Source organism: Motacilla alba, chromosome 9 (assembly GCF_015832195.1).
Source record: "Motacilla alba alba isolate MOTALB_02 chromosome 9, Motacilla_alba_V1.0_pri, whole genome shotgun sequence".
NCBI lineage: Eukaryota > Metazoa > Chordata > Aves > Passeriformes > Motacillidae > Motacilla > Motacilla alba.
In genome coordinates, this window is record NC_052024.1 from 24,789,608 (window position 1) to 24,816,808 (window position 27,201).

At 51.3% G+C, this 27,201-nt stretch overlaps 1 protein-coding gene across 1 annotated transcript in view; it reads right to left on the reverse strand.

Annotated features, from left to right (window-relative positions):
* Positions 1-3,651, reverse strand: part of ARHGEF26 (Rho guanine nucleotide exchange factor 26) — a 30,849-nt gene extending 27,198 nt beyond the window's left edge. The window contains exons 1-2 of the mRNA XM_038146223.1: positions 2,529-3,651; positions 1,125-1,161 (exon numbers count right to left, since the gene is read on the reverse strand). Coding sequence (XP_038002151.1) covers positions 1,125-1,161; positions 2,529-3,494 — 1,003 coding nt within the window. The 5' untranslated portion in view covers positions 3,495-3,651. The remainder of the gene's footprint in view (positions 1-1,124; positions 1,162-2,528) is intronic.
* Positions 3,652-27,201: the final 23,550 nt, after the last annotated feature.

The window sequence follows — 27,201 nt, forward strand, 5'->3', positions numbered from 1 at the left end:
CAAGAGAAAGGGCAACTGAAGTGGAAGTTTGGTTGCTCCAGGCAGGGCCCCAAGTCCTGCAGTCCCTCACCTGGCTGGTGGGTCTGTCCCACCTGCTCAGACCTACAGCCCTGCCCCAGTGCTAGACCAGGCGTGGCCTTGGAGCAGCTCTTGGGGAAGGGCTTGTGGAGTTTATACACTTTTAACTGAGGAAACTGTCACAGCAACTGAATTGTGGGAGGCATTCCAGAGAAAGTTATTAGCTGGGATCATCCAAGACAGACAGGACCACTGGAAGAGAATCCAGAAAACATCATCAGGAGATAGTGTGATAAGAGATAAAAATAAAAAGTAGGAAAGGGGATGATGCAAAGAGAACACAGTGGGAAGCTCTGAAGGCAGAAACAAGAGGAAGGTAACACAGCAGCTGAGGTGACCTCAAAGAGGCATTAAGCAGAGAAAAGCCAAGAGAGTAGCAGTTATTATAACAGAACTTCTGTGGACTCATAAATGTTTTCCTGTTGAAATGTCAGGAAAAAGCAGGAAACTTGGCAAACCCCAGAATTAACAACTAACACAAAAATACAGCTCCACAGACAGTGTTTTTCTGACACTTGTGTCTGAAGCCTAAGTAGCAAGAAAGGAAAATACTTTCAGAGCCCAAGGGCTCAGCCCAGCACCCTGAGCTGATGAGAAGGCAGAAACAGCGTGTGACCCCCAGCCCAGAGTCAGGACTCAGGCGTGTGCTGCAGGGAGGGCCCCACGCCCCTAATGGATTAAATGTCCTGTACCTGGGCACAGCCCCAGGAACAGGCAGGAAGGCAGTCCCACGTGGAGGAGCCCACTATGGAGCTGCACGGAGCTGTCAGGGCTGAGGTGAACACAGCCAACAGCTCAGGTTTTGGGAGGGACAGGAGCTTAAGTGGAAAAGAAGCCCTTGACACACGTTTTTAGTCTGCCACTTCACAGTCTTTAAAATAGCCCTAAGGTAGGTCTAGTGCCAAAATTATAGTCCCACATCTCAGCTGCATTACTGGAAAAGAAGGTACTGAGTCTTTGACTCCGTACAAAGGAAGTGTGCAAAATGATCCTGAAGTTCATTTCCCTTGGGAGTTATTAACAAGTCTGGACAGAACAGGGCTCACCTTCCCCATCGAACGTCCCTTGTCCTTTCAGCATCTTCTGCACATAATTTTAAGAGAAAAGAGAGATATGTTAGAAGGAGGAGAATGCAAAATAATCACAGTAACAAGAATGTCTGTTTTATTCCAGACTTGGGCACCAAATCAACAGGCCCTAATCTGTAAACTTCATGTTTTGGACAAGAGTTCAGTAAAAACAATTGTGTCACCAGAGAAAGTGAAAAGCTACCCCAGTTTCATTTCTCTCACGCCTTGTTTAGATGTATTTTCCCTGCGTTTCAAAAACACACTACACTGGCTGGAGAGGGGTTCAGTGAACTCCCAGCTCACCCCTCTGTCCCAGGGCTGTCCGCAGAGGCGCAGCACTGAGAGGCTGCCCTTCCACTCAGCAAAGAAAACCACTCAGAGCACTCCTTAAAGAGCCTTCTGAGAGCACAACAAACCTCTGAAATAAAACAGCTGCTCTGCTGCAACAAGTCCCAGGGCCCAAGAGTCTGTTTCATGAAACACTACTTGCAGAGAACTCTGTAAGGACAACACAGTTTCATGTCCTCCTATCTTAAACTTAACTCACTCTTTTAAATCTACTACCAAACCAAGTCACACTCGGCAGCTGTTCACAATTTCATCAATTTCCATTTCACAGCAGCATCCACTACCATAATTTCAAACTGGCTGTAAACTGCTGTAAAGCTGATCATTAATTTAAAAGCTGCAGCATCAGCTCTTGGCCTGATGTACTTTATTACACAGAAATCTATGAATACATTTCATACAGTAACAAATTATATCTAAAATAAGGAAATACAATATTGCACTATGCTAAGTAAAAGAACGCTATCAGTATGTCTCTGTAATTTAATACATTAACATTCAATGTAACTCTACTACAGGATTCTAAGGGATTACAACCAAGATTTAAAAACAGGCACGCTGCTTTTACTTTCAGGCATTAAAATACCTGAAGTGATTTCTATCAATTTCAAAATCACTCAGTGATTTTTAAAAAAATACTTTAAAAGTAATGTCTCAGAGAAATGAGGGAGGAAGTTCATTTTTCTGTCTCTGTTCTAGTACACAGACTTTATTAAGACAATGTCCCTTTTTTTCCTGTTTACTCCTTTCTAGGACACAGGTTTTAAGCCCATGGTTCGGTTGTGAAAGCTGGATAATCCAGCAGGAAAGGCGAGCAGGAGGCAGCCAGCAAAGGCTCTGAACCTCCTGGATTTCAACAGAGCCCGCCATCTCCAACACCTCACTTGGAAAACAGCACTTTTAAAACTCACAGTCACTATGAAAAGTTTTGCATTAGCAAAAAAGCAAACTGAGAACTCCCAGCATTTATGGAAAATGCAGGATCAGCAGGCCACACTCCCACGGAGCCAACACCTTCACCTATCACCTTACCTTTATCCTCCCCAGGCTCGAGAACTTCTCTTTATCTTCAACCACCGCTTTCAGGATGGGCTGGGACATTCTGTTTTTCTTCTTGCAGTTGGCGGAGCCGTCCAGGTCCACGCCGCTCACCACGGCCCGGCGGTAGGACGTGGAGCGCAGCCCGCGCCGCAGCGCGCCCGGGCCGCCCTCGGGCTCGTCCTCGGGGTCGCTGCCCAGGGGCAGCCGGGGGGTCTCCACCAGGCTGCGCACCTTGAGGCCCCGCTCGTGGCCCTGGGCGCGGCCCGCGGGCCGGCTCTCGGCCAGGCTGCGGGGGATCAGCTGCTGCGAGCCCACCCTGCGCGCCGCGGGGCTGTGCGTGCTCAGCAGCGCGGGGGGCTCCGCGCCCGGCCCCGCCGCCGGCCCGCGCCCGGGGGACCCCCCCGGCTCCTCCGGGGGCCCGGCAGCCCGGCCGCGCCCGGGGGACCCCCCCGGCTCCTCCGGGGGCCCGGCAGCCCGGCCGCGCCCGGGGGACCCCCCCGGCTCCTCCGGGGGCCCGGCAGCCCGGGGGCACGGTGCGGGCGGAGGGCTGGCTCCGAACACGATCCGCTCCTGCTGCGGGGCCAGCGCGGGCAGCCCCGCGGTCCTGGGCGGCCGGCGGCCCTGCGCGCTGCCCGGCGGGGAGACGGTGCCGTTGGCGGTCGAACCGACGGGGCTGTCCGGAGCCAGGGCGAGCACGCGGGAGCGCCGCTCCGGGGGCAGCGCGGGGGAGCCCGGCGGCCGCACGGTCCCGTTGGACACCGAGCCCATGGCGGGGCTGCCGGGCCGAGTCACGGAGAAGGCGCACCTGTCCTCCACGGGGAAGTCGGTGACGAGCACTCCGCTGGGGCTCTGGTACGACTGCGGCCGCGGCTTGCTCCAGGCGAGCGGCTGCGGGCGGGGGGTCGCTCGCCGCCCCCAGCGCGGCGCGGCGGGGCCCGCCGGGGGCTGCCCGTCCATCGCCGCCCGCCCGGCGCCGCTCGCGAGGGAGGCGGGCGCGGAGCGCGGCTCGTCCGCCGCCACAGCCCCGCCGGGCGCGGGGCCAGCGCGGGCCGGGCCGGGGAGGGCCGGGCACAGCCGCACCGCCCGCTGCCGGTGCCGCTCCCGCCCCACCTGCGGCTCGGCTGGGGGCGGGCGGAGCGGCGCTTCCGCCGCCGGCACGGCCCCTGCCCCGCCTGGGCCGGGCTGTCCCGGCGCCCTGCCCTGCCTTGCCCTGCCCTGCCCCGCGCAGGTAGCGGCGCCCGCGGGGCGAGCTCTCGGCAGGAGCCGGGCCGCGTTCCCGCGGGCAGGACCGGCGGCGCTTCCCGGTCCCGCGGTTGGCTGCGGCGACAGCCCCGGGCTCCCGCCGGTGTCCTGCCGGGAAGGGTGTTGGATTGGACGCTTGGCACACGGCCGTGGCGGCAGCGCCACCACCGGGACCCCCCGGCTGTGCCCCTACACCTGCCCGTTCCTTAGAGGCACCTGGCCGGCTGGGCTGCCTTACTGCCTGCCAACGAGCTGGGAGAAAGCTGGGAAAGGAACGGCTTCGCGGGAAAAAAATGGGACGTCGACAAAGTATCTGCTGGGAATTCTGACAAACTACATCTCCCTGAAAAACCTGTGTCTGTAAATATGGTGAAACTATGTTGTGACTTTGGGATAACATAGGGCTGAAACATACATCAATGGAGAGCAGAGTAGATTTTAAAAAGAAAAACATAATATATGCTCATTTCTGTTCCAGGGCACGAGTTCTGCCGACTCTAGCAGCCCAGCCAAGGGTCCCTGCACTCCCAGGAGGGGAGAGCTTCAGCACAGAGTCCTGAAATAAAGCGACAGGGGCATTTCTCTGCTCTGTTACATTCAGTAATAATTACAGCATGCCCTTATTTTGCTGTCTGCTCCTTCACAGTTAAAATCTGCCTCTGCTTCCACTGGAAAAAAATAAGGAGTCCTGTGTTTTAAAAGCCATTTTGTCACAGCACAGGGAGCATTTACATGACAAATTAGCTCCACTATTAAATGCCACATTGTCTAGGAATGTAAAATACAATATAGAATGCTTCCCTAGTACTGAATCACGAAGCTGAATTATTTGTCTGGTTTCCCGCAAACGCATGAAAGGCAAAATCTAGGTGTGATTCTGCTCGTGGGTAATGGGCAGAGCAGAAATAGCTGGAATGTTTGGAGATGCTGGAGGCCAGGCCCTGCCCGCACAGTGACAGCTCTGCCGTGCAGGGGTGCTCAATACACAACTTGCTTATTTACAGATGGACACCCACTTAGGCTCCTGGCTGAACTCGAGGGGAGAAGGGACAGAAAAAACATTGTTAGATTTGTAATTGTCCTCTCCTTACTTGCGAGACTTGAATTTGCCAGGTTTCATATATCACTGAATAAGAAAAAAAATCAGAGTAGATTGAAAGTGCTTTCTTTTTAAATATACAAAAATTTAATTTATACTGAGTCTGTTTAATAATCAGCAAAAAATATAGAGGAAAATGTAAGGACCAGACAAGTCTGTGTACATGCACTTAAACTTCAGATGTATTATTAATTCTTCTGCCAGGAGAACCCAGTAAGACAAAAAATCTTGCTAAGAATCCAATTAAGCAATGCACAAAGAAATTAAAATGAGCAAATGTTTATGTCCATAAATGAGACAAGACTGCAAATTGCCACTCCAGCTTCAAACAGCCAGAGCTGAGGGAAGAAGCCACAGGCAGAACCTAAGATGCTGGTTTAGTTGTCACTTGGGATTTCCCAATGAATTATTTCTAAAATTATCTCTCAACTTTCCACACGAAATTGCCAAGGTATTGGATATAGTAGCAGCATATTACTTAACTCATAAATCCTAATTATTAATGACCAGCTTTTACAAGATTATTCTCTTGCACGTACTTATCCACTGTGCTACAATTAGGAGTAATTTTGATTCCTGAGCAGCCACCTCAGTGTTCCATTTAATGAGCAGTAAAAGAGAAATAAAACCGTACAATAAAATTGCCATCATAAGAAAAGTAAAATCAACTCTGTAATTTCAGAGAAGAAAGAAACGTACACGTGGTTGGTTATGAAGCCCTCTGACAAAGGCAGGTCACTGAAATCCCTGAGGCTGTTGGGAGGCAGTGCCCAAACTCAGGGTCCTTCCCTGGGGCCAGGTGCCTGCCCAGCACAGAGCCTGCAGAGCTGCACCCCTGGGATGGGGGAGGAACCTGCAGGGCAGCTTCCCACCCATCTCCACAGCACCCCAGTTACCCCAGATATGGACCTTGAGCAATTGTGAGGGAGAGTTTTAAGCAAACCTCCCATTTCCCAGCCACAAGACTAAAAGCTGGTGTCAGGAATCGGCACCAAACCAGAAGCATTTCCATACCTGCCTGCAGGCAAACACTCTGTGGTACCCAGAACCCCCGTTTATCATAAACACCGTGAGGCAGGTGTGCACAGATGTGTTCAGTGGGGAACATTTTTATTGCCTGAAAATCTACCAAGGAAAATGGAGGATTATTCTTCTTCTCCCCACATCCACATCAAAAGCACGCTTTGCCTCTCAGTGCAATCAAAGAGCAAATCCAGCAGCGAGACCTGGCTTTATTTGGGACCCAAATGCTTCATGTCTCAGGCACAGTGCTCACTGCTCGAGTGCTGTAGGATGCTCCTGGCCGTGCCCTGCGGTGCAGGTGCCCCTGGCTGCTGGCTGGGGCCCAGTCCCTGCTGCCTGGGGGCTCCCCGGGGGCATTCCCAGCACATCTGTCCCCTCTGTGCCTCCCAGAGAGGGGAGGGCTGGAGTGGCCCCGGGAGAAGTGCCCAGTTGCTGGTTAACCCCCAAAGGAATTGACTGCATGTCCCATCAGTATGAAGTGCCACTAGGGAGTAGCAGTATAAATGACATTCTTCTGAAACTCTTCTGTTTCCCTGGTCTGTTCACAGGCAGCTGCAGAGCCAGCCGTGCTCTGCTCAGAGCAAGTCTCTGTCCCTGAATTAGCATGCAGGGGGACAAGGCTCCCTCTGTCCCACAAAAACCCTTCCCAAGCACAGGAGTGCCAGGGGTCACCACAAGCAGAGAAAAGACGAGGTGTCAGTGTGACAGAGCCAGGCCCTGGGGAGATCCCCTGTCACTAGTTTCACTGCTTTTCCAGGGACATGAACCAAGGGAGTGGAGCCTCTTTCCAATGCAAGGATTTTCCCAAGGAGGACACGGTTACTCCAGCAACACAGGCAATCCCACAGCACTGCCAGAACTCAGGAGGGGTCGAGCCTTCCCACCTCCTGCCCCCTCCTTCTTCTCTCTACAGCTGTACTTAGGCTGTGAGAGACTTTACTCTGAACACTGCCCAGCCAAATTTTAACTGTAAATCAGTCCAAGATGGCAGAAGACATTTAATTATTCCTATTTTCCTCTTAATTGGTTTTTTTTGGTGTTGCTAAAATACTCGGCAATAATAGAAAGCTTTGCAGCATCCTCTAAAAGCTTCAGGGGAAAAGCACATCTCATTGTACTGCAGGAATAAAGGACCTGGTAATGCCCATGGAGCATCAAAGCTGAAACAAGATGCTGTTTTACTGCTGAACTGGGATGAAAAGAACAAGAGTAAGAATGACTGTGCACCCAAGAAACACAACGGAGGACTGAGGTGCTGCTGTCTGTTACTCTTGTCATGGAGGTTACAAATTCTTGTCTATGATTGTAAAATGAACTTTGTATTTGCTACTAGTTAGACTGATATTACCTGTTTCCCAGCTGATTTCCTGATCATGCCTCTTCCTCTGCTGCCTCAGAGGTGAGTGCAGAGATTGTCTCCTCTGTGAGAGAGGGAGGGCACCTGGCAGCTCCATCAGTTATAGAGCTGACTGGGAATTTTCCAACTGGAAGTATTTGAGATTTCAATATGGTAACTGTATTTTGTGTGTTTGTATTTCATATTTTGATGTGAAAAACATTTCCCACCTTGCTTGAATTATATGTTCTTCTTTGGTTTTGCTTTTAATTTTCCAACACAGTTTACATCTGCCAATACTTTCACCAGTAAAATTTCCACAGGCTTCAAGGTAGATAATCATGCCCAGTAAGATTAGGTCAATCTAACATTAAAGTAGACATTCCAAAAGTCACACCTTTTTCTAATTTTTTTCAGTGAATATTAAATCAATCTGAATATTAAAAGAGAATTGTAAAACTGGGAAGTGTGTCCCTTCACCTTCAGTTTAGTTATATACATTCTTTTTTCCAGTTTTACAATTCCATTTTAAAATTCTGACAGTGAATTTCCCCTCAGTAGTTCAAAGACCATTCTTTCCACAGGAGAACAGTTAAGAGAAAGTCCTAGAAAATGCAGATAATAGCTCTTTAATCTGATGACTGTATTTCATACCATGTTGCTATTTAAAGAGTTTGCAGGATTTCAAACATGACCTAACAAAAGGATGGAGGCACTGCTTGCCATAGCTGAGGAGTTTTTGTGGTTGCCATTAGAAACTCAAGCAAGCTGGGAGCCTGCACGGACAGTGTGTGCAGCCCAAGGCTGGCTCTGCTTTGTTCTCCCTTTGTCAGCTGTGCACAGAAATGCCTGAGCAAGTGACAGGGGGACAGGGGCAGGTCTCCAAAGGGCTGCTGCTTATTCCCTAAGTTTGGTTGCTGCTGGTTTTTTTGGTGTGGTTTTTATTTTTTTTTAAGGAATGAACATTCTTCCCATACAGAAATTAAAAACAAAACAAAAGAAAACAAAAAAAAAGAGAACTCCAATGTTTTTTGTTTCCTTGTTGGTAGATGGTAATTTCTGGGTGTGACACATCACTGCCACTCTGCAGAGGGACAGGAGTCACCCGTTCTCAGCCCCTCTCAGGCTGTGACTCCAGCCCTGAGGAGCCCTCGGCCAGCCTGCCCTTCCCAGGAGGTTCCAGGTACCCTCTGCTGACTGGATGTGCTGGGGCTCCACATCTCCATCCTCTCCAGACAGGGCAGCTGCTGTGAACAGGGGCTGAGGCTTTGCAAGCCCCACTCTCCCAGCTGAGATACCTGAGCCCCTGGGAATGGCTTGCCGTGGCTGCATGGCTCACCTCTGTTCCAGCTGACAAGGCAGAGGCCGCTCAAAGGTTGGGCTCCGTCATCCTAGAGGTCTTTTCCAGCCTAACTGGTCTTGTGATTCTGTAATTGGGGTGAATTTAGAAATGCTGAACCTGATTTTGTTTCAAACAACTGATTAACCTGCAGTTATGTGCCAGATTTCCCCTTTGCTGCTTTGAAATGCTGGAATTTTGTGAATGCCATAGCAACAGAATCAGAAAGTGAGGAAATCTGGAGTGTGAGGCAGGGAAGCTTGTGTCTGTTCTCTAATGAGCTGAAGCTCTGAAGCGTGCCTTTCCCCCTTCAATTCCAGTTTCCCATTTGTACTCCCCACAGCCAGGCTCCACGCCTGGCTTGGCTGCAGTCCTGCAGTGGAAACTATGCATGGATGGATGCGTGCAGAGCCTGGGCCTGCCAGGGGCTGGGGACCTTCATTCCTCACTTCAGCACGCCCGGCCTTTGGGCTGCATTAGGCCTGATTGGGCTGAAGAACCACGAGCTTGACCGAATTCCCTGATCTGCTGGAGAGGCCCCTCTCACCCCTCCCCCTGCGCCTTTCCTAAACATTTTGAAAACTTGGCACTTCTGTTGTTATCTTTCCTCTCCAAGCTATTAAAAGTGTTCCTAATTCAACTCTGATCCTACTAATTAGCTCAAATACATTTTAATTAGTGGGATTTATTCTGCTCTTGGACGTGCCAAAATTCAATTCTAAGGTTTCTCTAAGCTCAGTTTCTCGAGCTGTCTCCTTTCCAGTCAGATCCAAGCTCTAGTTCTCAAGTAGTCACTTCAGGGTTCTTCTCATTTGAAAATAATTTCTCTCATATTATCCAAGTCCTTTTTTTATCCTTCACCTTACCGTGACTTATTTCCTGACCTGTGACCACACAAAACAGAGTTGAAATTCTAGACCTGATAGGTGCTGTCCTGAGGAGGACAAAAGGAGAGTGGGTGTGTAAATGAGGATATTGCAGGAGAGAAAAGCCCTTCAGCTGGAACAGCAGCGGGTCAGGAGCAGCGAGAGTCTGGGAATTCATACAGCTCTTCTAACAAGACTGAAAAGAGAGAGACGAGGGGGTAGAGACACTCACTGAGCCAAAAACAGATTCCCGAAAGAAAGGAACTCTGGTTTCAAAAAGAAGGGAATAAAGGAGTGGGTAGAGCAAGTCCTGCTTTGCCAAGGCCTCTGATGCAGCAGCATGGCCAGTGCACTCTGCCTGTGCAGCAAATCTGGCTGAGACCGTTCATTTTATCAGCAAAACAAGTCCCCACAGACAAAACAATTTTAATGCTTTTTAGTTGGTTTCAAAATTAGTCACGGACTGATTTCATTCCTTAAGTGTAACTGAAGGTGATCAAGACCTTGCAAAAGGCAAGGCTTTCTTACAGAGAGGCAGGGTTGTACCCAAAATAAGCAGAAGCCTTGCCCAGCATCACTGCCATGGAGAACAAACTGGTTTATAAATGTTACTAAAGACTTTAAATGCTTTTCAAGTTACTCTGACAAAACCTGGCAGCGTGGCCAGCGTGGGCCCGGCACGGAGCAGAGGCTGGGTTCCACATACTTTACCTACTTGGGAAGAGCTGGAAAGGCACGAGCCTCTCTCGGAGGGTGAGGACACGCTGCTCCGAGCTCCACCGGCTTTGCGAGGACATTACAAGTACGCGGAGGGAGCGAGGCATCCCCGTGGTGGCCGTGGAAACAGAGGAGGAGCTGCCCTGAGGGGCCGCGACGGCGCCGCCCGTGGGTGCAGGGTCCGGCAGCGCTGAGCAGTGTCCTCTGAGGACAGCAGCTCCCGTGTGTGCAGGATGAGCAGCAGCAGTCCCCAGCAGTGCTGGCTGTGCTCTCTGTGCAGGGTCCATCCAGCAGGCTGAGCAGCCCCAGCAGCGCTGCTCTCTGCCCCAGCAGCTCTGCTCTCTGCCCCAGCACCTCTGCTCTCTGCCCCAGCACCTCTGCTCTCTGCCCCAGCAGCTCTGCTCTCTGTCCCAGCAGGGCTGCTCTCTGCCCCAGCAGCTCTGCTCTCTGTCCCAGCAGCACTGCTCTCTGCCCCAGCACCTCTGCTCTCTGCCCCAGCAGCGCTGCTCTCTGTCCCAGCAGCTCTGCTCTCTGCCCCAGCAGCTCTGCTCTCTGCCCCAGCAGCTCTGCTCTGTGTCCCAGCACCTCTGCTCTCTATCCCAGCAGCTCTGCTCTCTGCCCCAGCACCTCTGCTCTCTATCCCAGCAGCTCTGCTCTCTGCCCCAGCAGCTCTGCTCTCTGTCCCAGCAGCTCTGCTCTCTGTCCCAGCAGCTCTGCTCTCTGTCTGCTCTCTGCCCCAGCACCTCTGCTCTCTGCCCCAGCAGCTCTGCTCTGTGTCTCTCTCTGCCCCAGCAGCTCTGCTCTGTGCCCCAGCAGGGCTGCTCTCTATCCCAGCACCTCAGCACCTCTGCTCTGTGCACCAGCACCTCTGCTCTCTGCCCCAGCAGTGCTGGCTGTGCTCTCTGGGGAGCTGAGAAAGGCATCTGCAAGGTCTGAACCCCCAGAGTGCCCCCACAGCACAGTGACAGTGCCCTGTGGCCTTCTAAGTGATGAGAAGGAGCCTGAGGATTGTGATTCCTGTTTCAGCACTGCTCATATTTGCACGTGGTGTTACTGTGCTTTGCATTTCATTTTTACAGGCTAAATTGTATTGTGTATTTTGTATGGTATACTGCTATTGCATATTTTGTAAGGAGGGTTTTTTAATGTTGAATTATGCTCTTCTGGGGTATAGAACACAAAAGGTAGGAATGGATTAAGATACCAGGCATACAGCAAGAACATTTCTTTCTCAGAAAATGTTGCCTGGCTTCTTCCTAGCGAGTTCTGTGCTGTTAAATACCTCCGGATTCATCTGTGGTGTCAAAGTGCTTTTGTTTACTTTACAGTTTTACTCAGTTTCTCAGGAGATGAAAGGGAAATAAAGTGACTGAAAATGTTTTCAAATGCAGTCTGAAAGCAAGAGAAACCTTTTGTTTCATTGCTTGGAAACCCCAAAAAGAGAACTGCAAGGCGCAGTTTGCTGTGAGACTCGGTGCTTCCTGTTCTTCCTATTTCTGCATGTTCTTTCTCTCTTAAGAATTTAGACAAATAAGGAGGGACACAGCCACGGGCATGCTGTGCCCCAGGGTGCTGAATTCAGCTGGCACTGCCCAGCCCCGTTCAGCACCTCCCCACGCAGGGTCAGTGCAGCCGTGGATAACATTCCCTGGGAATGCTCTGGTGCACCTCATGATCCCGTGGTTTTCAGTGATAAAAGCCAGACACTAGAAGGAAATAGAGAACATGTTTTTCACTTTAAGACAGAAGAGGAGAACATGTGTTACCAGCCAGTTTGCTCTGCTCAATACCTGCTTGCTCTGTATCATAATTAATCAATTTTTCAAGTAGCAAAATAACCAAAACACACGATTTAGTCATCTCACTGTGAGTTACATGGGCTCGTTGAGCAGACCAATTTTTTAAGCTCAGAGATGTTAAAAATCAGATAGAAATGCTTTCATGAACCGTTGAGTACTGAGGGGAGAGAAAGTTCATTTTTATCAAAGACGATATTTTCCATCTGTACTTCTATGGATTTCCCTGGCTGCAGTTTTGCCTGTACCTTGTGGACTCCTGTGACGTGGCAATGACTGCACAATAAAGCTCCAGGAAAGGAATTTGGTCTGACAGCCCACACCTCCCCAGGTGTGCAACGAAGGACTCCCAACCTCCCAGCTCCTTTGGAAATGCTCCTAAAGGAGTGTGCTGACTTTGAATTTGTTTTTGAGCTAATGCCAAATACAAGTTTAAATCAGTATACAATAAAAGTTCCTTGTGCCCAGCTGGGATGTGAGGGGAGTCCTTCAGCAGCTTCAGCACTGACCTCGGGCCATCGAGGGAAACGGCAAAGTGCAAGCTGTCACCCACGAGAAACACTGAAACAGCTTTTTTTTATAGCTTCATTTTCTTAATAGGATAAAAATAAATCTTTTCTTAGAGGAACTAATGATCTGAAGAACAAAACACTAATTAAATGGGGTGTTTTCAGACCATAAAACCATGCATATGCCTTAATGAAACAGGCACACAACCGTTCAACTTGTACCCTGATCCTCTTTACTTTGCTGTTGATGTTTAACTTGATTTCTATCCACAGTAACATTCAGTGCAGCACTGGGTCTGGAACAGCCATTTTTGCATTGCTGAAAGCCCTCAGCCCCAAAACATCACAAGAACTGGAAATGCTCAGGCTCTATCTGAAGACAAGGCAGAAACACTGACCAGGCAGAGCACCAGTCCCTGCTGTGCATTTTAAACACTGCCCAGTGTCCCCAGGGCTGCAGGGCCCAGCACAGCACCCAGCTGCCTCCAAAGGCAGAACCCAGCCTGACCCGGGACAGAACCCAGCCTGTCCAGGAGCAGAACCAGCCTGACCCGGGACAGAACCCAGCCTGACCCGGGACAGAACCCAGCCTGTCCAGAGATAGAACCCAGCCTGTCCAGGGACAGAACCCAGCCTGTCCCGGGACAGAACCCAGCCTGTCCAAGGGACAGAACCCAGCCTGTCCAGGGTTAGAACCCAGCCTGTCCAAGGACAGAACCCAGCCTGTCCCGGGACAGAACCCAGCCTGTCCAGGGTTAGAACCCAGCCTGTCCAGGAGCAGACCCCAGCCTGTCCAGGGGCAGAACCCAGCCTGTCCCGGGACAGAACCCAGCCTGACCCGGGACAGAACCCAGCCTGTCCAGGGACAGAACCCAGCCTGACCCGGGACAGAACCCAGCCTGTCCAGGGGCAGAATCCAGCCTGTGCAGAGATAGAACCCAGCCTGTCCAGGGGCAGAACCCAGCCTGTCCAAGGACAGAACCCAGCCTGTCCAGAGATAGAACCCAGCCTGTGCAGGGATAGAACCCAGCCTGTCCAGGAGCAGAACCCAGCCTGTCCAGAGATAGAACCCAGCCTGTCCAGGAGCAGAACCCAGCCTGTCCAAGGATAGAACCCAGCCTGTCCAGGGGCAGAACCCAGCCTGTCCAAGGTTAGAACCCAGCCTGTCCAGGGATAGAACCCAGCCTGTCCCGGGACAGAACCCAGCCTGTGCAGGGATAGAACCCAGCCTGTCCAGGAGCAGAACCCAGCCTGTCCAGAGGCAGAACCCAGCCTGTCCCGGGGCAGAACCCAGCCTGTCCCGGGATAGAACCCAGCCTGTCCTGGGACAGAACCCAGCCTGACCCGGGGCAGAACCCAGCCTGTCCAGGGGCAGAACCCAGCCTGTGCAGGGCAGAACCCAGCCTGTCCCGGGACAGAACCCAGCCTGTCCAGGGGCAGAACCCAGCCTGTCCAAGGACAGAACCCAGCCTGTCCAGAGATAGAACCCAGCCTGTGCAGGGGCAGAACCCAGCCTGTCCAGAGTTAGAACCCAGCCTGTCCAGGGACAGAACCCAGCCTGTCCAAGGACAGAACCCAGCCTGTCCAGGGGCAGAACCCAGCCTGTCCCGGGACAGAACCCAGCCTGTCCAAGGACAGAACCCAGCCTGTCCCGGGACAGAACCCAGCCTGACCCGGGACAGAACCCAGCCTGTCCAGGGGCAGAACCCAGCCTGTCCAGGGACAGAACCCAGCCTGTCCCGGGACAGAACCCAGCCTGTCCAGGAGCAGAACCCAGCCTGTCCAGGGTTAGAACCCAGCCTGTCCAGGGACAGAACCCAGCCTGTCCAGGGACAGAACCCAGCCTGTCCAGGGTTAGAACCCAGCCTGTCCAAGGACAGAACCCAGCCTGTCCAGGGTTAGAACCCAGCCTGTCCAAGGACAGAACCCAGCCTGTCCAAGGGACAGAACCCAGCCTGTCCAGGAGCAGAACCCAGCCTGTCCCGGGAGGGGCAGAACCCAGCCTGTCCAAGGACAGAACCCAGCCTGTCCAGGGGCAGAACCCAGCCTGTCCAGAGATAGAACCCAGCCTGTCCAGGGACAGAACCCAGCCTGTGCCGGGACAGAACCCAGCCTGACCCGGGACAGAACCCAGCCTGTCCAGGGGCAGAACCCAGCCTGTCCAAGGACAGAACCCAGCCTGTCCAGGGATAGAACCCAGCCTGTCCAGGGAGAACCCAGCCTGTGCAGAGATAGAACCCAGCCTGTCCAGGGGCAGAACCCAGCCTGTCCAAGGACAGAACCCAGCCTGTCCAGGGATAGAACCCAGCCGGTGCAGGACAGAACCCAGCCTGTCCAGGGACAGAACCCAGCCTGTCCAAGCAGACAGAGAGATAGAACCCAGCCTGTCCAGGGACAGAACCCAGCCTGTCCAGGAGCAGAACCCAGCCTGTCCCGGGACAGAAAGAACCCAGCCTGACCCGGGACAGAACCCAGCCTGTCCAGGGGCAGAACCCAGCCTGTCCAGGAGCAGAACCCAGCCTGACCCGGGACAGAACCCAGCCTGTCCAGGGGCAGAACCCAGCCTGTCCAAGGACAGAACCCAGCCTGTCCAGAGATAGAACCCAGCCTGTGCAGGGATAGAACCCAGCCTGTCCAGAGATAGAACCCAGCCTGACCCGGGACAGAACCCAGCCTGTCCAAGGACAGAACCCAGCCTGTCCAGGACAGAACCCAGCCTGTCCCGGGACAGAACCCAGCCTGTGCAGGGATAGAACCCAGCCTGTCCAGGGATAGAACCCAGCCTGTCCCAGGACAAAACCCAGCCTGTGCAAGGACAGAACCCAGCCTGTCCAAGGACAGAACCCAGCCTGTCCAGGGACAGAACCCAGCCTGTCCAAGGACAGAACCCAGCCTGTCCCAAGGGACAGAACCCAGCCTGTCCAGGGACAGAACCCAGCCTGTCCAAGGACAGAACCCAGCCTGTCCAGGGACAGAACCCAGCCTGTCCAAGGACAGAGCCCAGCCTGTCCAGGGGCAGAACCCAGCCTTTCCAAGGACAGAAGCCAGCCTGTCCAAGGGCAGAACCCAGCCTGTCCAAGGGCAGAACCCAGCTGCTCTGAGGGAGGCTTCTCAATCATTTTAACAGGTTTTGCCTGTAGCACAGGATACAACAGCCTGCTGGGTGTCCAACTCCAGCCAGCCAGGGATTGAGAGTTTAAAAAACCATTCCCAAAGCTCCTGAGAATTCCAGGGGAAATATTTAAGGCAGAAGCAAGATACACACAAAAGGACAGCCAGCTGCAGATGCTCTTATCCTTTGCGTGAAAAGCTAGGAATACTTGAAATACTCCAGATAGTTATGACTGGGCAGCAAGCACCACAGCAAAAATCTCTTTGTTTTAAGTAAACCATTAACAGAGCAGCCTAATCACAATGATAAAAACCACACTGATATTCTTGGACTAAACTCCCTCACTTTAACTGTCTGTCCAGAACTAAAGCTGCAAAAACTGAGATGCTTCCAATAGGGGAAAAAAAATGCATAAAGAACAAGCTCCTGGGACACAAAGATTGGAAAGCTGATCTTTGAAACACAGGAGGTTTACTAGAAGTATGATGTATTATAGCACAGGAGGTCTACTCTAAAATTTCAGTCCAAAAATAGTCTTTCTCACAGAGTCCTGCTCTGAGTGAATACATAATATTAATGTAATATAATTATAAACCTTTACTTGTCCTTTGCACAGTTAAATTCCAATTCTTAATTACCAAATTGATTTAATCCATGGTTATGTTTTTAGAAAGAAAAGTGTGTTTTAACAACAGCCCATACCTGGTTTCATAAATTCCTTGCATTATTGCATCTGGAGGGATTTGGGTACCAATATATTTGGCATTATTTACACTGCTTCTATTTTGAACCAAACAGGTTTGTGGAGGAAAAGAAAACTGATAAAATAAGTATTTCTCAGTTCTCCTGTCTTTTATGTCACCACATACACAAACACAGCAAGGAAATAAGTTCTTCAGTTTAAATATCTGCAGTTTTTATGTGGAGTTCTATACCCACAGGAAACTGATATGGAAAGGGAGAAGGTAATGATAAGGAAACCCTTTTTTCCCGATCTCACACATCTCAGTCCTGCAGGACCTTGCCTTTATAAAGCCCATACAAATAATTTCTTCCCACCATTAACATGCATATTTTTGAATCAATTAGAGCATCAGCTGGCAGCCCCTCTGCTCCTGCACAGGTGGTGTCTTTAACAAGAGCAGCCTGGACTGTCCCAGATCTGCTCATTCACCTTGTTTTCATGAAGCACAATTGCAGTTCTTTCCTTCCTTGGCGGAAAGCTCAGCAGAAGTATGGCCTTAAGCCATGAAAAACATGAAATCACATTTGTAGATGGGGAGCCCTCGGCTCCATCCCTGCCATGGGAATCTCTCTGATGTGCTAACCCAGGCCTCAGTGGCAGCCTTCATCCTGCTCAGGACAGGCCACCGGGGCCAAGGACGGGACAATGTCCCCATCCTGACTCTGTCAGCAGGGCCAAGGACAGGGTCAGTTCCCCAGGCTCAGTGTGTCAGTGTGTAAGGGAAACGTGCTCACACCAAGGGTGCTGCACCCTGGCCTTCAGCACAGAAACAGGGAGGAGGGATGCTTCATTTTTGGGGATGAATGTGGAAACACTGCTTTTATTCTACACACTTCAATTAAGGTGTTACTTGGGCATTTTAGGCACATTATTAATATCTGTGCTTAGATGTACAAACGGACATCTTATTTTCCCTAGAGAAAAGGGAGCAAGAGAAAAGCACGCCGAGGGGACCAGGGACAGGGACAGGACAATGCCACTGCACTGGGAGATGCCCCCAAAGCTGGAAGGGCAGAACCAGGCACATCCCATTGAGCAGGACCAGGGCTGCTGGAGAGGCTAAGAAGGATCTGTATGGAAGGATCCAAGAGACCCTTCAGGGCTGTAAGAGCATTGGAGAGGCCCCTGGGGAATGAGGGAGTCCCCAAGGGAAGCAGGGCTGGAAGGGGAGTCTGGCTCTGTGCCCCCTCAGCTCTCCATTCCTTTCCCGGGCACACAGCAGTGCCGGTGGTGCTGAGCAAGGCAATCCTAGTGCGGGTTCTTTTCTTCTTTTGGCACATGTATTCATTAGTCTCATCCCTGTGCGTGCTCACACGCTCTCACAAACCTTCTCTAGAAAAGGAATCCCTGTGTGTCGGGTTCCTTGTGGCAGCCCTGCCCTCTGCCCAGCTGAGCTGCCCGCTGGGGGTTCCCAGAGCAGCAGCTCCCGGACAGCCCTGGCTCCTGGGGAACACAAGCATTCACAACCTGCCACTGACAAAGAGGGCTCCCTTCACCCCAGACACTGTTCTCCATTGTCCTGCTCCCTCATTTCTGCAAAGGGAGGACAGGCAAATAATGAATCCCGAAATGGGCTGTTCCTTCAGCAGCTCCCAGTAACCAGAGGTGATGCCAGGCTGGCTGCTCCCAAAGCACAGCGAGCTTTGCACAGGGCTGCAGCACAGCACAGCAAATGGAAAGAGCCACTGCTCACACATGAGAGCTCCTGTCAGGGCAAGAGAAAAGCTCAGCATGGTTTTAGTTCTGTATTTAAAAAATACAGGAGGGAAAGTGCTTCACAAAGCTAAACAGAGGCAGCTGAGCTGGCAGCTACAGCAGTCCCACATTAACGAGCTCAGAACAGGCCCATTCCAAATCCATTAGGACAAAGATTGCAAGATACTATTTTTAAAAGATCCATTTCTCCACCAGGCCATGCACCATCATTTCACTCACACATACTTCACATTTTGTCCATTCCCATTTTCTATGGAGAAGTGAAAAGATGGTTCTGAGAAACCAAAATGGAACAGAATAGATTTAAATGTGCCTTTGTGATAAACACTGTTAAAGACTGTTCACTCAATAAAGCGTAAACTATAAAAAAAGTCCTTTTAAAAAATTAATCACATGTAAAGTAGGAATAATTACTATGATTCTTAAACAACTTAGGAATTATTTCATACATTTTAATACCTATTAAGGGTATGACAGAGAGCAGAAGTGTCCTGCCTTGGAGATTCATTTATTTCATAAGTCACTGCTAAATAGACACTGTGTCTTACAGGGAAATGGATGAGATGGAACAAAACATGACTAGGGAGAGAATTATCCAAGACATGGAAAAACAAGTGAAGAACAGGCAGTTCCAACTTCTGTATTCACAGGCCAAGCCCCAGTCAGTGAAAATGAACAGATGACTTAATCACTTTAGTAAATAAGGGCTCTGTTTGGATGTCCCAAGTTTGAAAGAAAGTTCCTGTCAGGCTCCTTGCCTTACCCTCTGCCCTGGGTGCTGCAGTGCAGGGCTCTGCAGGGCAGCAGGATGAGCTCCAGCAGCAGCTGCAGGGCACCAGCGCTGTCCATCCCTCTCTCAGCTCTGTCCATCCCCTCCCTAGCTCTGTCCATTCCCTCCCCAGCTCTGTCCATCCCCTCCTGAGCACTGTCCATCCCTCTCTCAGCTCTGTCCACTCCCTCCCCAGCTCTGTCCATCCCCTCCTGAGCACTGTCCATCCCTCTCTCAGCTCTGTCCATCCCTCTCTCAGCTCTGTCCATCCCCTTCCTAGCTCTGTCCATTCCCTCCCCAGCTCTGTCCATCTCCTTCTGAGCACTGTCCATCCCCTCCTGAGCACTGTCCATCCCCTCCCTAGCTCTGTCCATCCCCTCCTGAGCACTGTCCATCCCTCTCTCAGCTCTGTCCATCTCCTCCTGAGCACTGTCCATCCCCTCCTGAGCACTGTCCATCCCCCTCAGCTCTGTCCATCCCCTCCTGAGCACTGTCCATCCCTCTCTCAGCTCTGTCCATCTCCTTCTGAGCACTGTCCATCCCCTCCTGAGCACTGTCCATCCCCCTCAGCTCTGTCCATCCCCTCCTGAGCACTGTCCATCCCTCTCTCAGCTCTGTCCATCCCCTCCTGAGCACTGTCCATCCCCTCCCCAGCTCTCTCAATCCCCTCCTGAGCACTGTCCATCCCTCTCTCAGCACTGTCCATCCCCTCCCCAGCTCTCTCCATCCCTCCCCAGCTCTGTCCATCCCCCTCAGCTCTGTCCATCCCCCTCAGCTCTGTCCATCCCTCCCCAGCTCTGTCCATCCCCCTCAGCTCTCTCCATCCCCCTCAGCTCTCTCCATCCCCTCCCTAGCTCTGTCCATCCCTCCCCAGCTCTGTCCATCCCCCTCAGCTCTCTCCATCCCCCTCAGCTCTCTCCATCCCCTCCTGAGCACTGTCCATCCCTCCCTAGCTCTGTCCATCCCCCTCAGCTCTCTCCATCCCCCTCAGCTCTGTCCATCCCCTCCTGAGTTCTGTCCATCCCTCCCCAGCTCTGTCCATCCCCCTCAGCTCTGTCCATCCCCTCCCCAGCTCTGTCCATCCCCCTCAGCTCTCTCCATCCCTCCCCAGCTCTCTCCATCCCTCCCCAGCTCTGTCCATCCCTCCCCAGCTCTGTCCGTCCCCTCCTGAGCTCTGTCCATCCCCTCCTGAGCTCTGTCCATCCCTCCCCAGCTCTGTCCATCCCCCTCAGCTCTGTCCATCCCCTCCCCAGCTCTGTCCATCCCCCTCAGCTCTGTCCATCCCCTCCCCAGCTCTGTCCATCCCCCTCAGCTCTGTCCATCCCCTCCCCAGCTCTGTGGTATCTGGGACATCAGAATCCAAGGCCTATTAATCCTTTGTTTCCTCTGCAGTTAAATTCTGTGGAAGATAAAGAGCTGAAGTTGTTCATGACTTACATTCCTAGACTGATAAGCTTGTTTTCAACCAAACTTTTCAAGTCTCCAGATGAAGTGTGACTAAAACTTTGAAGGTGGAAAAAGTGTGAAAGTGTTTGACCTTGGTCATTGCTTCCCCTGGTAGCAGCAGAAGAATTGCATTCAATCTTTTTTCACCTTATTTTACAATATAGTTCAAGAAAAGAGCCTTGCAGCAGGAGAAATAGAAAAAAGCAAATGGAGAAAGTTAGATTTCCCTGTCCTTGAGGAGATAGAATTCAGCAAAGCCAAAGTGACCCTGGTTAAAGTACTGGATAATAAATGGATAAGCCTTTCTCCCCAGCCTCCCTGGAAACTCAAGACTCATTCCCAACAGCTTTTTTCATCTGCTTTCAAAAGCTACCCAAGCTGAATTCACGGAGGGGTTTCTGCATTGACTGATCTCACCTGGAGACAGGTGATAAATAAAGGTCCATCAGAGTCCAAAACCCACATTCCAAGCAGGGTAAATTGTTGCTGAACCAATCCCATTTCAGTTCTGCCCACATGAAGTAGAGCTGCAGCAAAGACACCCATGTGATAATTGCTATTAGACGTTAATGATTAGCTGCTTTCATTTTGCAGTGCTTTGCAGGGACAAGCATTCACCCAACCAGCAATTAAATCACTTGCAGAACCCCAGTTTGTAAGAGATGAACTGATTTAAACAGATTCCCCGAGCAACACGTGTATGATTGCAAAGACGTTGACTGACCCCGAGCTCCAAGCACTGCTTTTGTGCCTTTGGCCTCCTGAGATGCCTCGTGTCCCCATCTGCTCCAGGCTTCCATCCTGCACTCCTGCTCCCTGCTCCCGAGGGAGGGACAGGGTTTCCTGCTCTCCCTTTGCCTCCCCAGCAATCAGCCACCATCCCCGGCAGCTCTGGTGCCCCGCTCCCTCCTGGAAAGCCATCCACAGGCCACTCCCTGCAGGAACGGGCTGTGCCCCAATTCCTGCCTCCAGCAGAACCCCCTGGCTGCTCCGGGACCCTCCTGCCCTCCCCTCTGCGAGGCTGCTGCAGGAGCCTTGGCACAGGGCTGTCAGCACCAGGGCTGTTCAGCGACAGTTCAGTGACAGCTCTTACAGACCAGCCTGCCTTTGTAAAAGAAATTAGGAAGCAAACCAGTGAAAGGCAGTTTGGATGAACCACTGGAGAGCAGTATCCTGAGATTTACATTTCAGACTCCACTTAAGGCATAATTCCTCTGGTATTCACTGCAGTATTTCAGCTGTGATGAACACATGTGGCATTAATAAGAAACACAACAGGCTGTAACAAGAGTCCCACTGCTGTCAGTGCAGCTCAGGAGAGTAAATAGAAAACAGTTATTTGTAGAAACACTAAATCATAAGGAGAGTATTCGAGAGCCTGGGACAGAGAAAGCTGCACAGTTTATTACTGGACTTGGAGTTTATATGAAGCCTCAGGCAAAGATAAATAAACCTCCTGGCTGGGAGCTGGGGGTGTGTCTGGGAGGTTGGGAGGGCTGCTGGGGAAGCCGTGGGCTGGTGCTGGGGCCAGCACAGGCCCAGCATGACCCTGAGCTCCTGGTGAGGCTCCTGCTTGTGAAGGACACCACACACAGATAACATATCACGCACTCTTTGTTACGTCAGAAAGCGCCAATCCAGCCCTTTGATAGGAGCTGGACCCACAGTTGAGCAGCAGCAGAACTTCAGAGCAGGTGTGAGATTGAAGGAAGGCTCAGACGTGTTTGCAAGGCGAGCAGAGGAGCTGCCTTCCATAAGGAGGCATGGATGTACACATTGGTACTGACATACTTTTTCTAAATTTGCAGTACTGATCAAAGGGTTGGCATGGAAAAACATCCCAGAATTTTTTCTCCCCTGTAAATTAGTAAGCTTCCCTCATTCCGTTGTACTTGGTTGTCTGTAGGAAATGCCCTTTATAGCAAATAGGAAGAACACTGAATAAAATTATCAGAATAACGCTGTCTGTCAACTCTTGCCTTTCCCAAGGCTGTCAAAAATGAAAGTGTTTAGCATATATAGATCACTGGAGCATATTAAAACTGTGAATTTTGGTTTATCTACAGACTATCCCTTTAAAGAGGCAGCTGAGAGCCCCTGCAATTTGAATAAAGCCTCCAGGAGCATATTGCAACAAATCTCTACACCACCCTTCGGAATTCAATCGGTTCCAAGTCAGGTCGCAAAAGAACCTTCTTATTTTCCTTGTGCCTAGAGAGAGTTCAGCACAGGGCCAAAGGAGAAATGGTTAGAAATATTAAAAAGGGAAAGGAAATTAACAAAAAAAATAAAAAAAGGAGAAAAAAATCTCAGGAGAGCAGACCCTAGAAATACTGAAGTTTAAAGGCTGAGAATTGGCAGACATCCAAGTAACATAGTGGAGAGACAGTGGGGATTGCAAGGAATTGGCAGGCAGACAGCATGGGAGATGCCAAACGAGAGCTCACAAAGAGTGAAATGAATCAGAACCTAGAGAAGGAGATGTGAGAAAGAAAACTCAGCACAAGGGAGAAGGAGGGAAAGGAGACACGATCCAGGGCTCGCAGCTTTACGTTTTGGACAGAAATAACTGAAAAACCCCAGATTCAGCGTTCTGGCAGAGAAAGGCAAGAGCCTGGGGTGATGGGGCACACGGAGAGAAGCAGTTGCAGGGAACCAGGACAAAGCAAGGGTGCAGAGAAGGCAATGGAATGGAAGGCCGGAATCCCTCGTGGGCAGGGGAGGCACAGGTTTCTGTGACCGCTTCTCTCCTTATCTCCAGGCTCTGCTATGCAAGGCAAGGCCAGGCTGCAGCAATGCTGCTGGAGGGAGGGAGGAGCAGATTTAACAGGAGTGCATTCCTTTGGAAATTCTGTTGGCTGATTTTGATAATTAGAGATTTCAGAAAAACCTGCAAGTTTAGACTCCATATAAAAGTTGTGCTGGACATGACTCCCAGCCAGTGATGGCTTTATTTCTGTCTCTACCTGCTTGCCACAGTTAAGGAACAGAGTCTTGCCTGCTAAGAAAAGGCAGAGTCCTTGTTTCAAGAGAGATTTAAATATTAAAGAGTGTGCCATTTGCTTTGCAATCTCTGCAGCATCTGCTCTTCAGCTGTGACCTGGGCACAGGGGTGCTCTGTGCTGCGGCTCACCCAAAATCCCGAGCAAGCTCCAGTGCCCTCACCTTCCCTCTTCAGGCTCTGACCTCTGGCCCCATAACCTGAGGTCACTAGACAAGGATAATGCTGAATCCTTACACTGAAATAGTTAGTGCATTCTCTTTATTATTCGTGCTCACTAATTTTGACAACACGGGTAACACAGGGGGCTGCAGTCAGACCCAGCAGCACTGCACACGGAGTCACACTCACACATCCAACACAAACCACTCAGTTCTAACCTCAGCAACTTCACTCCCATTTTCCCATTTGATGCAGAGGTGTTGTTTTACCATCAACATCTTACATACAAGTGCCTTAAATCACTCTCTGAGCAGCAGTTGGGGTAGGTAAGAGTGAGTGTGTGGGCGTGGAGGAGGCAGGTGGGCTGCTCTGGGCTCCCAAGGCTTGCTGAGCTCACAGCTCAGTGTGACAGGGAAGAGAAGCCAGGGCCAGTGGGTCAGACTGCTCAGACCTGTCAGAGATAAGGCTTTGACACCTGGCAGCTGCTGAGGATGAAGAGCTCTGCGCACAGGGGAGCACAGGCGGGTTTCAATGGCACATTTACCTCAACCTCAGCACACTCAGGCTGGCAGCGTTGGCATCCAAAGCCTTGGGGTGTCAGGACATCTGCAAGCACAGCAAGCACTTGCTGTCCCCCTTCTCCAGGTGGAACACCAGCTCTGTGCCCACTGAGCACACCCAGAGGTGCGCACTCAGAGCATCCCTGGAGACAGGAAACCCAAGGCTGTTACAGAATAGCCACCAGCTGCTGTGGCTATAGCCTTCCATACATCACATCACGAATGTGCTGTACCGAAATCATGAGAATAAAGGAAACTTTTTGAGGAACATTTTTATAATTTTGATGTTTCATGGGGGAAAAACTCCTATTCTTTTGTGACTTTTGGTTTTTTTTTAGAAAATGTAAGTGATTTAGAATTTTTGCAGTGCTTTAGAACACTTCAGACCGCAGCAATCTGCCCACAGGGCTGTTGTAAGGAATAACCAATATCATACATCTTATATTCACTGTACAAAACAACCAGCCCAAAGGCAACACCACCTGGCCACATCCTGGGAGCTAAAACCCGGAGGGGAGCACACTGGGGTCCTGTTTGTAACTAGGGCTTCTTCACCCTCCTGAACCAGGACGTGTCCAGGCTCAAAACTGGTCAAGTGAGGGATGCCCCAGCCCAGCTTCTGGCAGGGTCCAGAACCATCTCCCCAGCTACCTGGTTTTGTTAATAACTGCACAGAGCACTGCCATGGAACTTGCCCAAAACCCAACCCAAAGTGACTGTGCCATACAGCAGGCTGGTGAGCTGAGATGGATTTGGGACATCAGCACCAAACACCTGAGGGGCAGGGAAGCACAGGGCCCCCAAATCACAATCACAGCTTTAGAAAAGGCAAAGCCTCTGGGATTTATTGCTTTTGGTGAAAACTAAATAAAGGCAGTAAAGCTCTTAAAAGAACAGAAAGCTCATGGCAGAGTGTGGCCTCACATGTTTATCCCATGTCTCGAGAAGAACTTGCAGCACTTGCCATGTGGAAAAGCAAGCCAATCAGCTATTTTTAGACTCACTTGATTCAACACATGGACTGAATTCTGTTAGAAATAACGACCTTCTCATGTAGTTATTGCAAGTGCCACTAGACAGAGCTGTTCATCTGATTTCTAACCTCAGACATATTTATGAGTGCAGTGATGTGCTAGAAATCCAAGAGGAGTTTGTATTACAGACTCCTTCAGAGAAGTGGCACACGCCTGTAAGAACTGCCTGGCGTGTGCAGCCAGGGTGTAGCTCTGGCACACACTATAAATAATCTCCTCCCTGGAGCTGAGAGCTGCATCTGCCCCTTATGAATTCTCTGCTCACTCACCAAGAGCGAGTGATAAAGAGATGACAGATGAAAAAAAAAAATCTGTTTTTTCTCGGTTAAACTACAGCGTGTGTGTTGAAAATGAAGAATACACCTGGAGATCTAAAAGTGCTGTGACAAGTCCCTGGCTGTGGAGGAACTGTCAAAGACATTTTACCAGGATTTGGGAAAGGCTCAAACACAGTATCTTTGGAAAACAGAGAAGTTTTCATTCCAGGTGGGGAACATGCATTCAGACAGGCCTTAAGGGAGTGCCAGTGGACTGGACTCAAGGATTAGAACAATGCAGGTTGTTCAAACCCACCATTGCAGTTAATCACTAGGTGATGCCTGACTGTGCCCAGTCTCTCCCACCAGGTAATGCAGAAATCACCCAGGAACTTAAATGCTTGGAGTCTTGCTGGTCGATAGAATCTAATTATCTGCTCTTTTCTGATAAATTTAGGGTAAACTACATTTTCTTTGAAGAAAAGCAAGCTGTCATTTCGGGAGGAAGCAGAGAGAGATCAGCATTAGCACTGGTTCTCCCGGGTTCACACCCTGATTTGCATCACGGGCAACCCGAAGCAGGAATTTCTGGAATTTCTGCAGCAGTAGCTGCAGCCTTGATTTCCCCTTGTGATTGGAGTTAAACAACTGTGCAGCCCGAGCCAGCTCGGGCCGTGGCACAGAGCAGGGCTGCCGCAGCACCTCCAAACGTGTCAGTCCGTGTCCCTGCTGCTCCCGGCTGGCGTTCAGGTGCCATTTCCGTGCCAGGCTGGGCAGGGCACGGCCCCTGCCCGCCAGGGACCCTCTAAGGATGTGCACAGCCCACAGCACGGCTGAAACTGCCCACGTATCACACCTCAGGCCCTTAGTCAATGTCTGTGTTGCTCAAGAACATGCCCGTGGCTGCTCTTCCTCACTTACTCAGCTAGCTCTGACCTTGGCAGTCATGTCCTGGCAGCCCTTGCCCTGGTGTGTCCTGCTGCTCTGCCCAGGCCCCCTCCTGTCACCCCACATGCTGCTCAGCAGTAACTGCAGGTGAGATACAAGCCCCCAGGCTGCACAACAAGGCAGGCGGTGGATGAGCCTTCGGTTCTGCTGGGTCAGCACCACCCCTGCCCAAAGCCGGTTCCGAGGGAGGAGCGGGGCTGGGCGGGAGCGGCTCCTGCTCTCTGCCCGCAGGGACAGCAGGGCTGAGCTGCACCTCCTGCCCTGGGAAAAGGGCAGGGGCACGGCCCGGCCACCAGCACGTTAAACCAGGGTCATTAGTCATTGCAATTTCCAGTACTGATTATTGCTGCAAAGCTTCTGAACTCGGTGGCATTTCTTGTACCTGTGGCCTACTCACTTCTTGCTGAATTTTGAAAGAATTAAGGGGTTGGTCATATCCCCATGGAGATTAGAAAAAAGAAACTCTGATCCCTTGGTCAGTTCCTCTGATGGTCTCTGCACATTAGCAAAGGACTAGTCAGGTTCTGGAGAGGTGTAAGGCAGAGAGAAGCACCAGCAGGTGTGTAGGAAACACTGCAAGGAAGATTCAGGGCAGAGGCTGAGTACCCATGCTGTGCTCTGGAGGTGGCAGAGGTTGCAGGGTGGCAGCCTGGGGAGGTCGGGAGTGCTTTGGGGACACCCACTGGCTCTGGCCAAAGGGCCTGGAGGTCACCCACCCTTGGGTCAGACCGTGACCCTTCTCTCTGCAGAGCCGAGCCGAGCCGAGCCGGGTCAAAGCCCAGCTCAGTGTCGCAGCTCCTTTTTCCGCAGCTGTTCTCGGCGAAGGTAGATTGCCCGTGGATCTGTTTCTCGATCCCACCACAAAGTGGCACTGCAGCAATTGCCATCCATTCCCGAGGAAGAGCCGGCGACACTCCCTTGCACTTGCGTGAACCATTCCGACGGGAATTTTCCTGCCTCATTTCCACGGCAGAAACCTCGTGCATT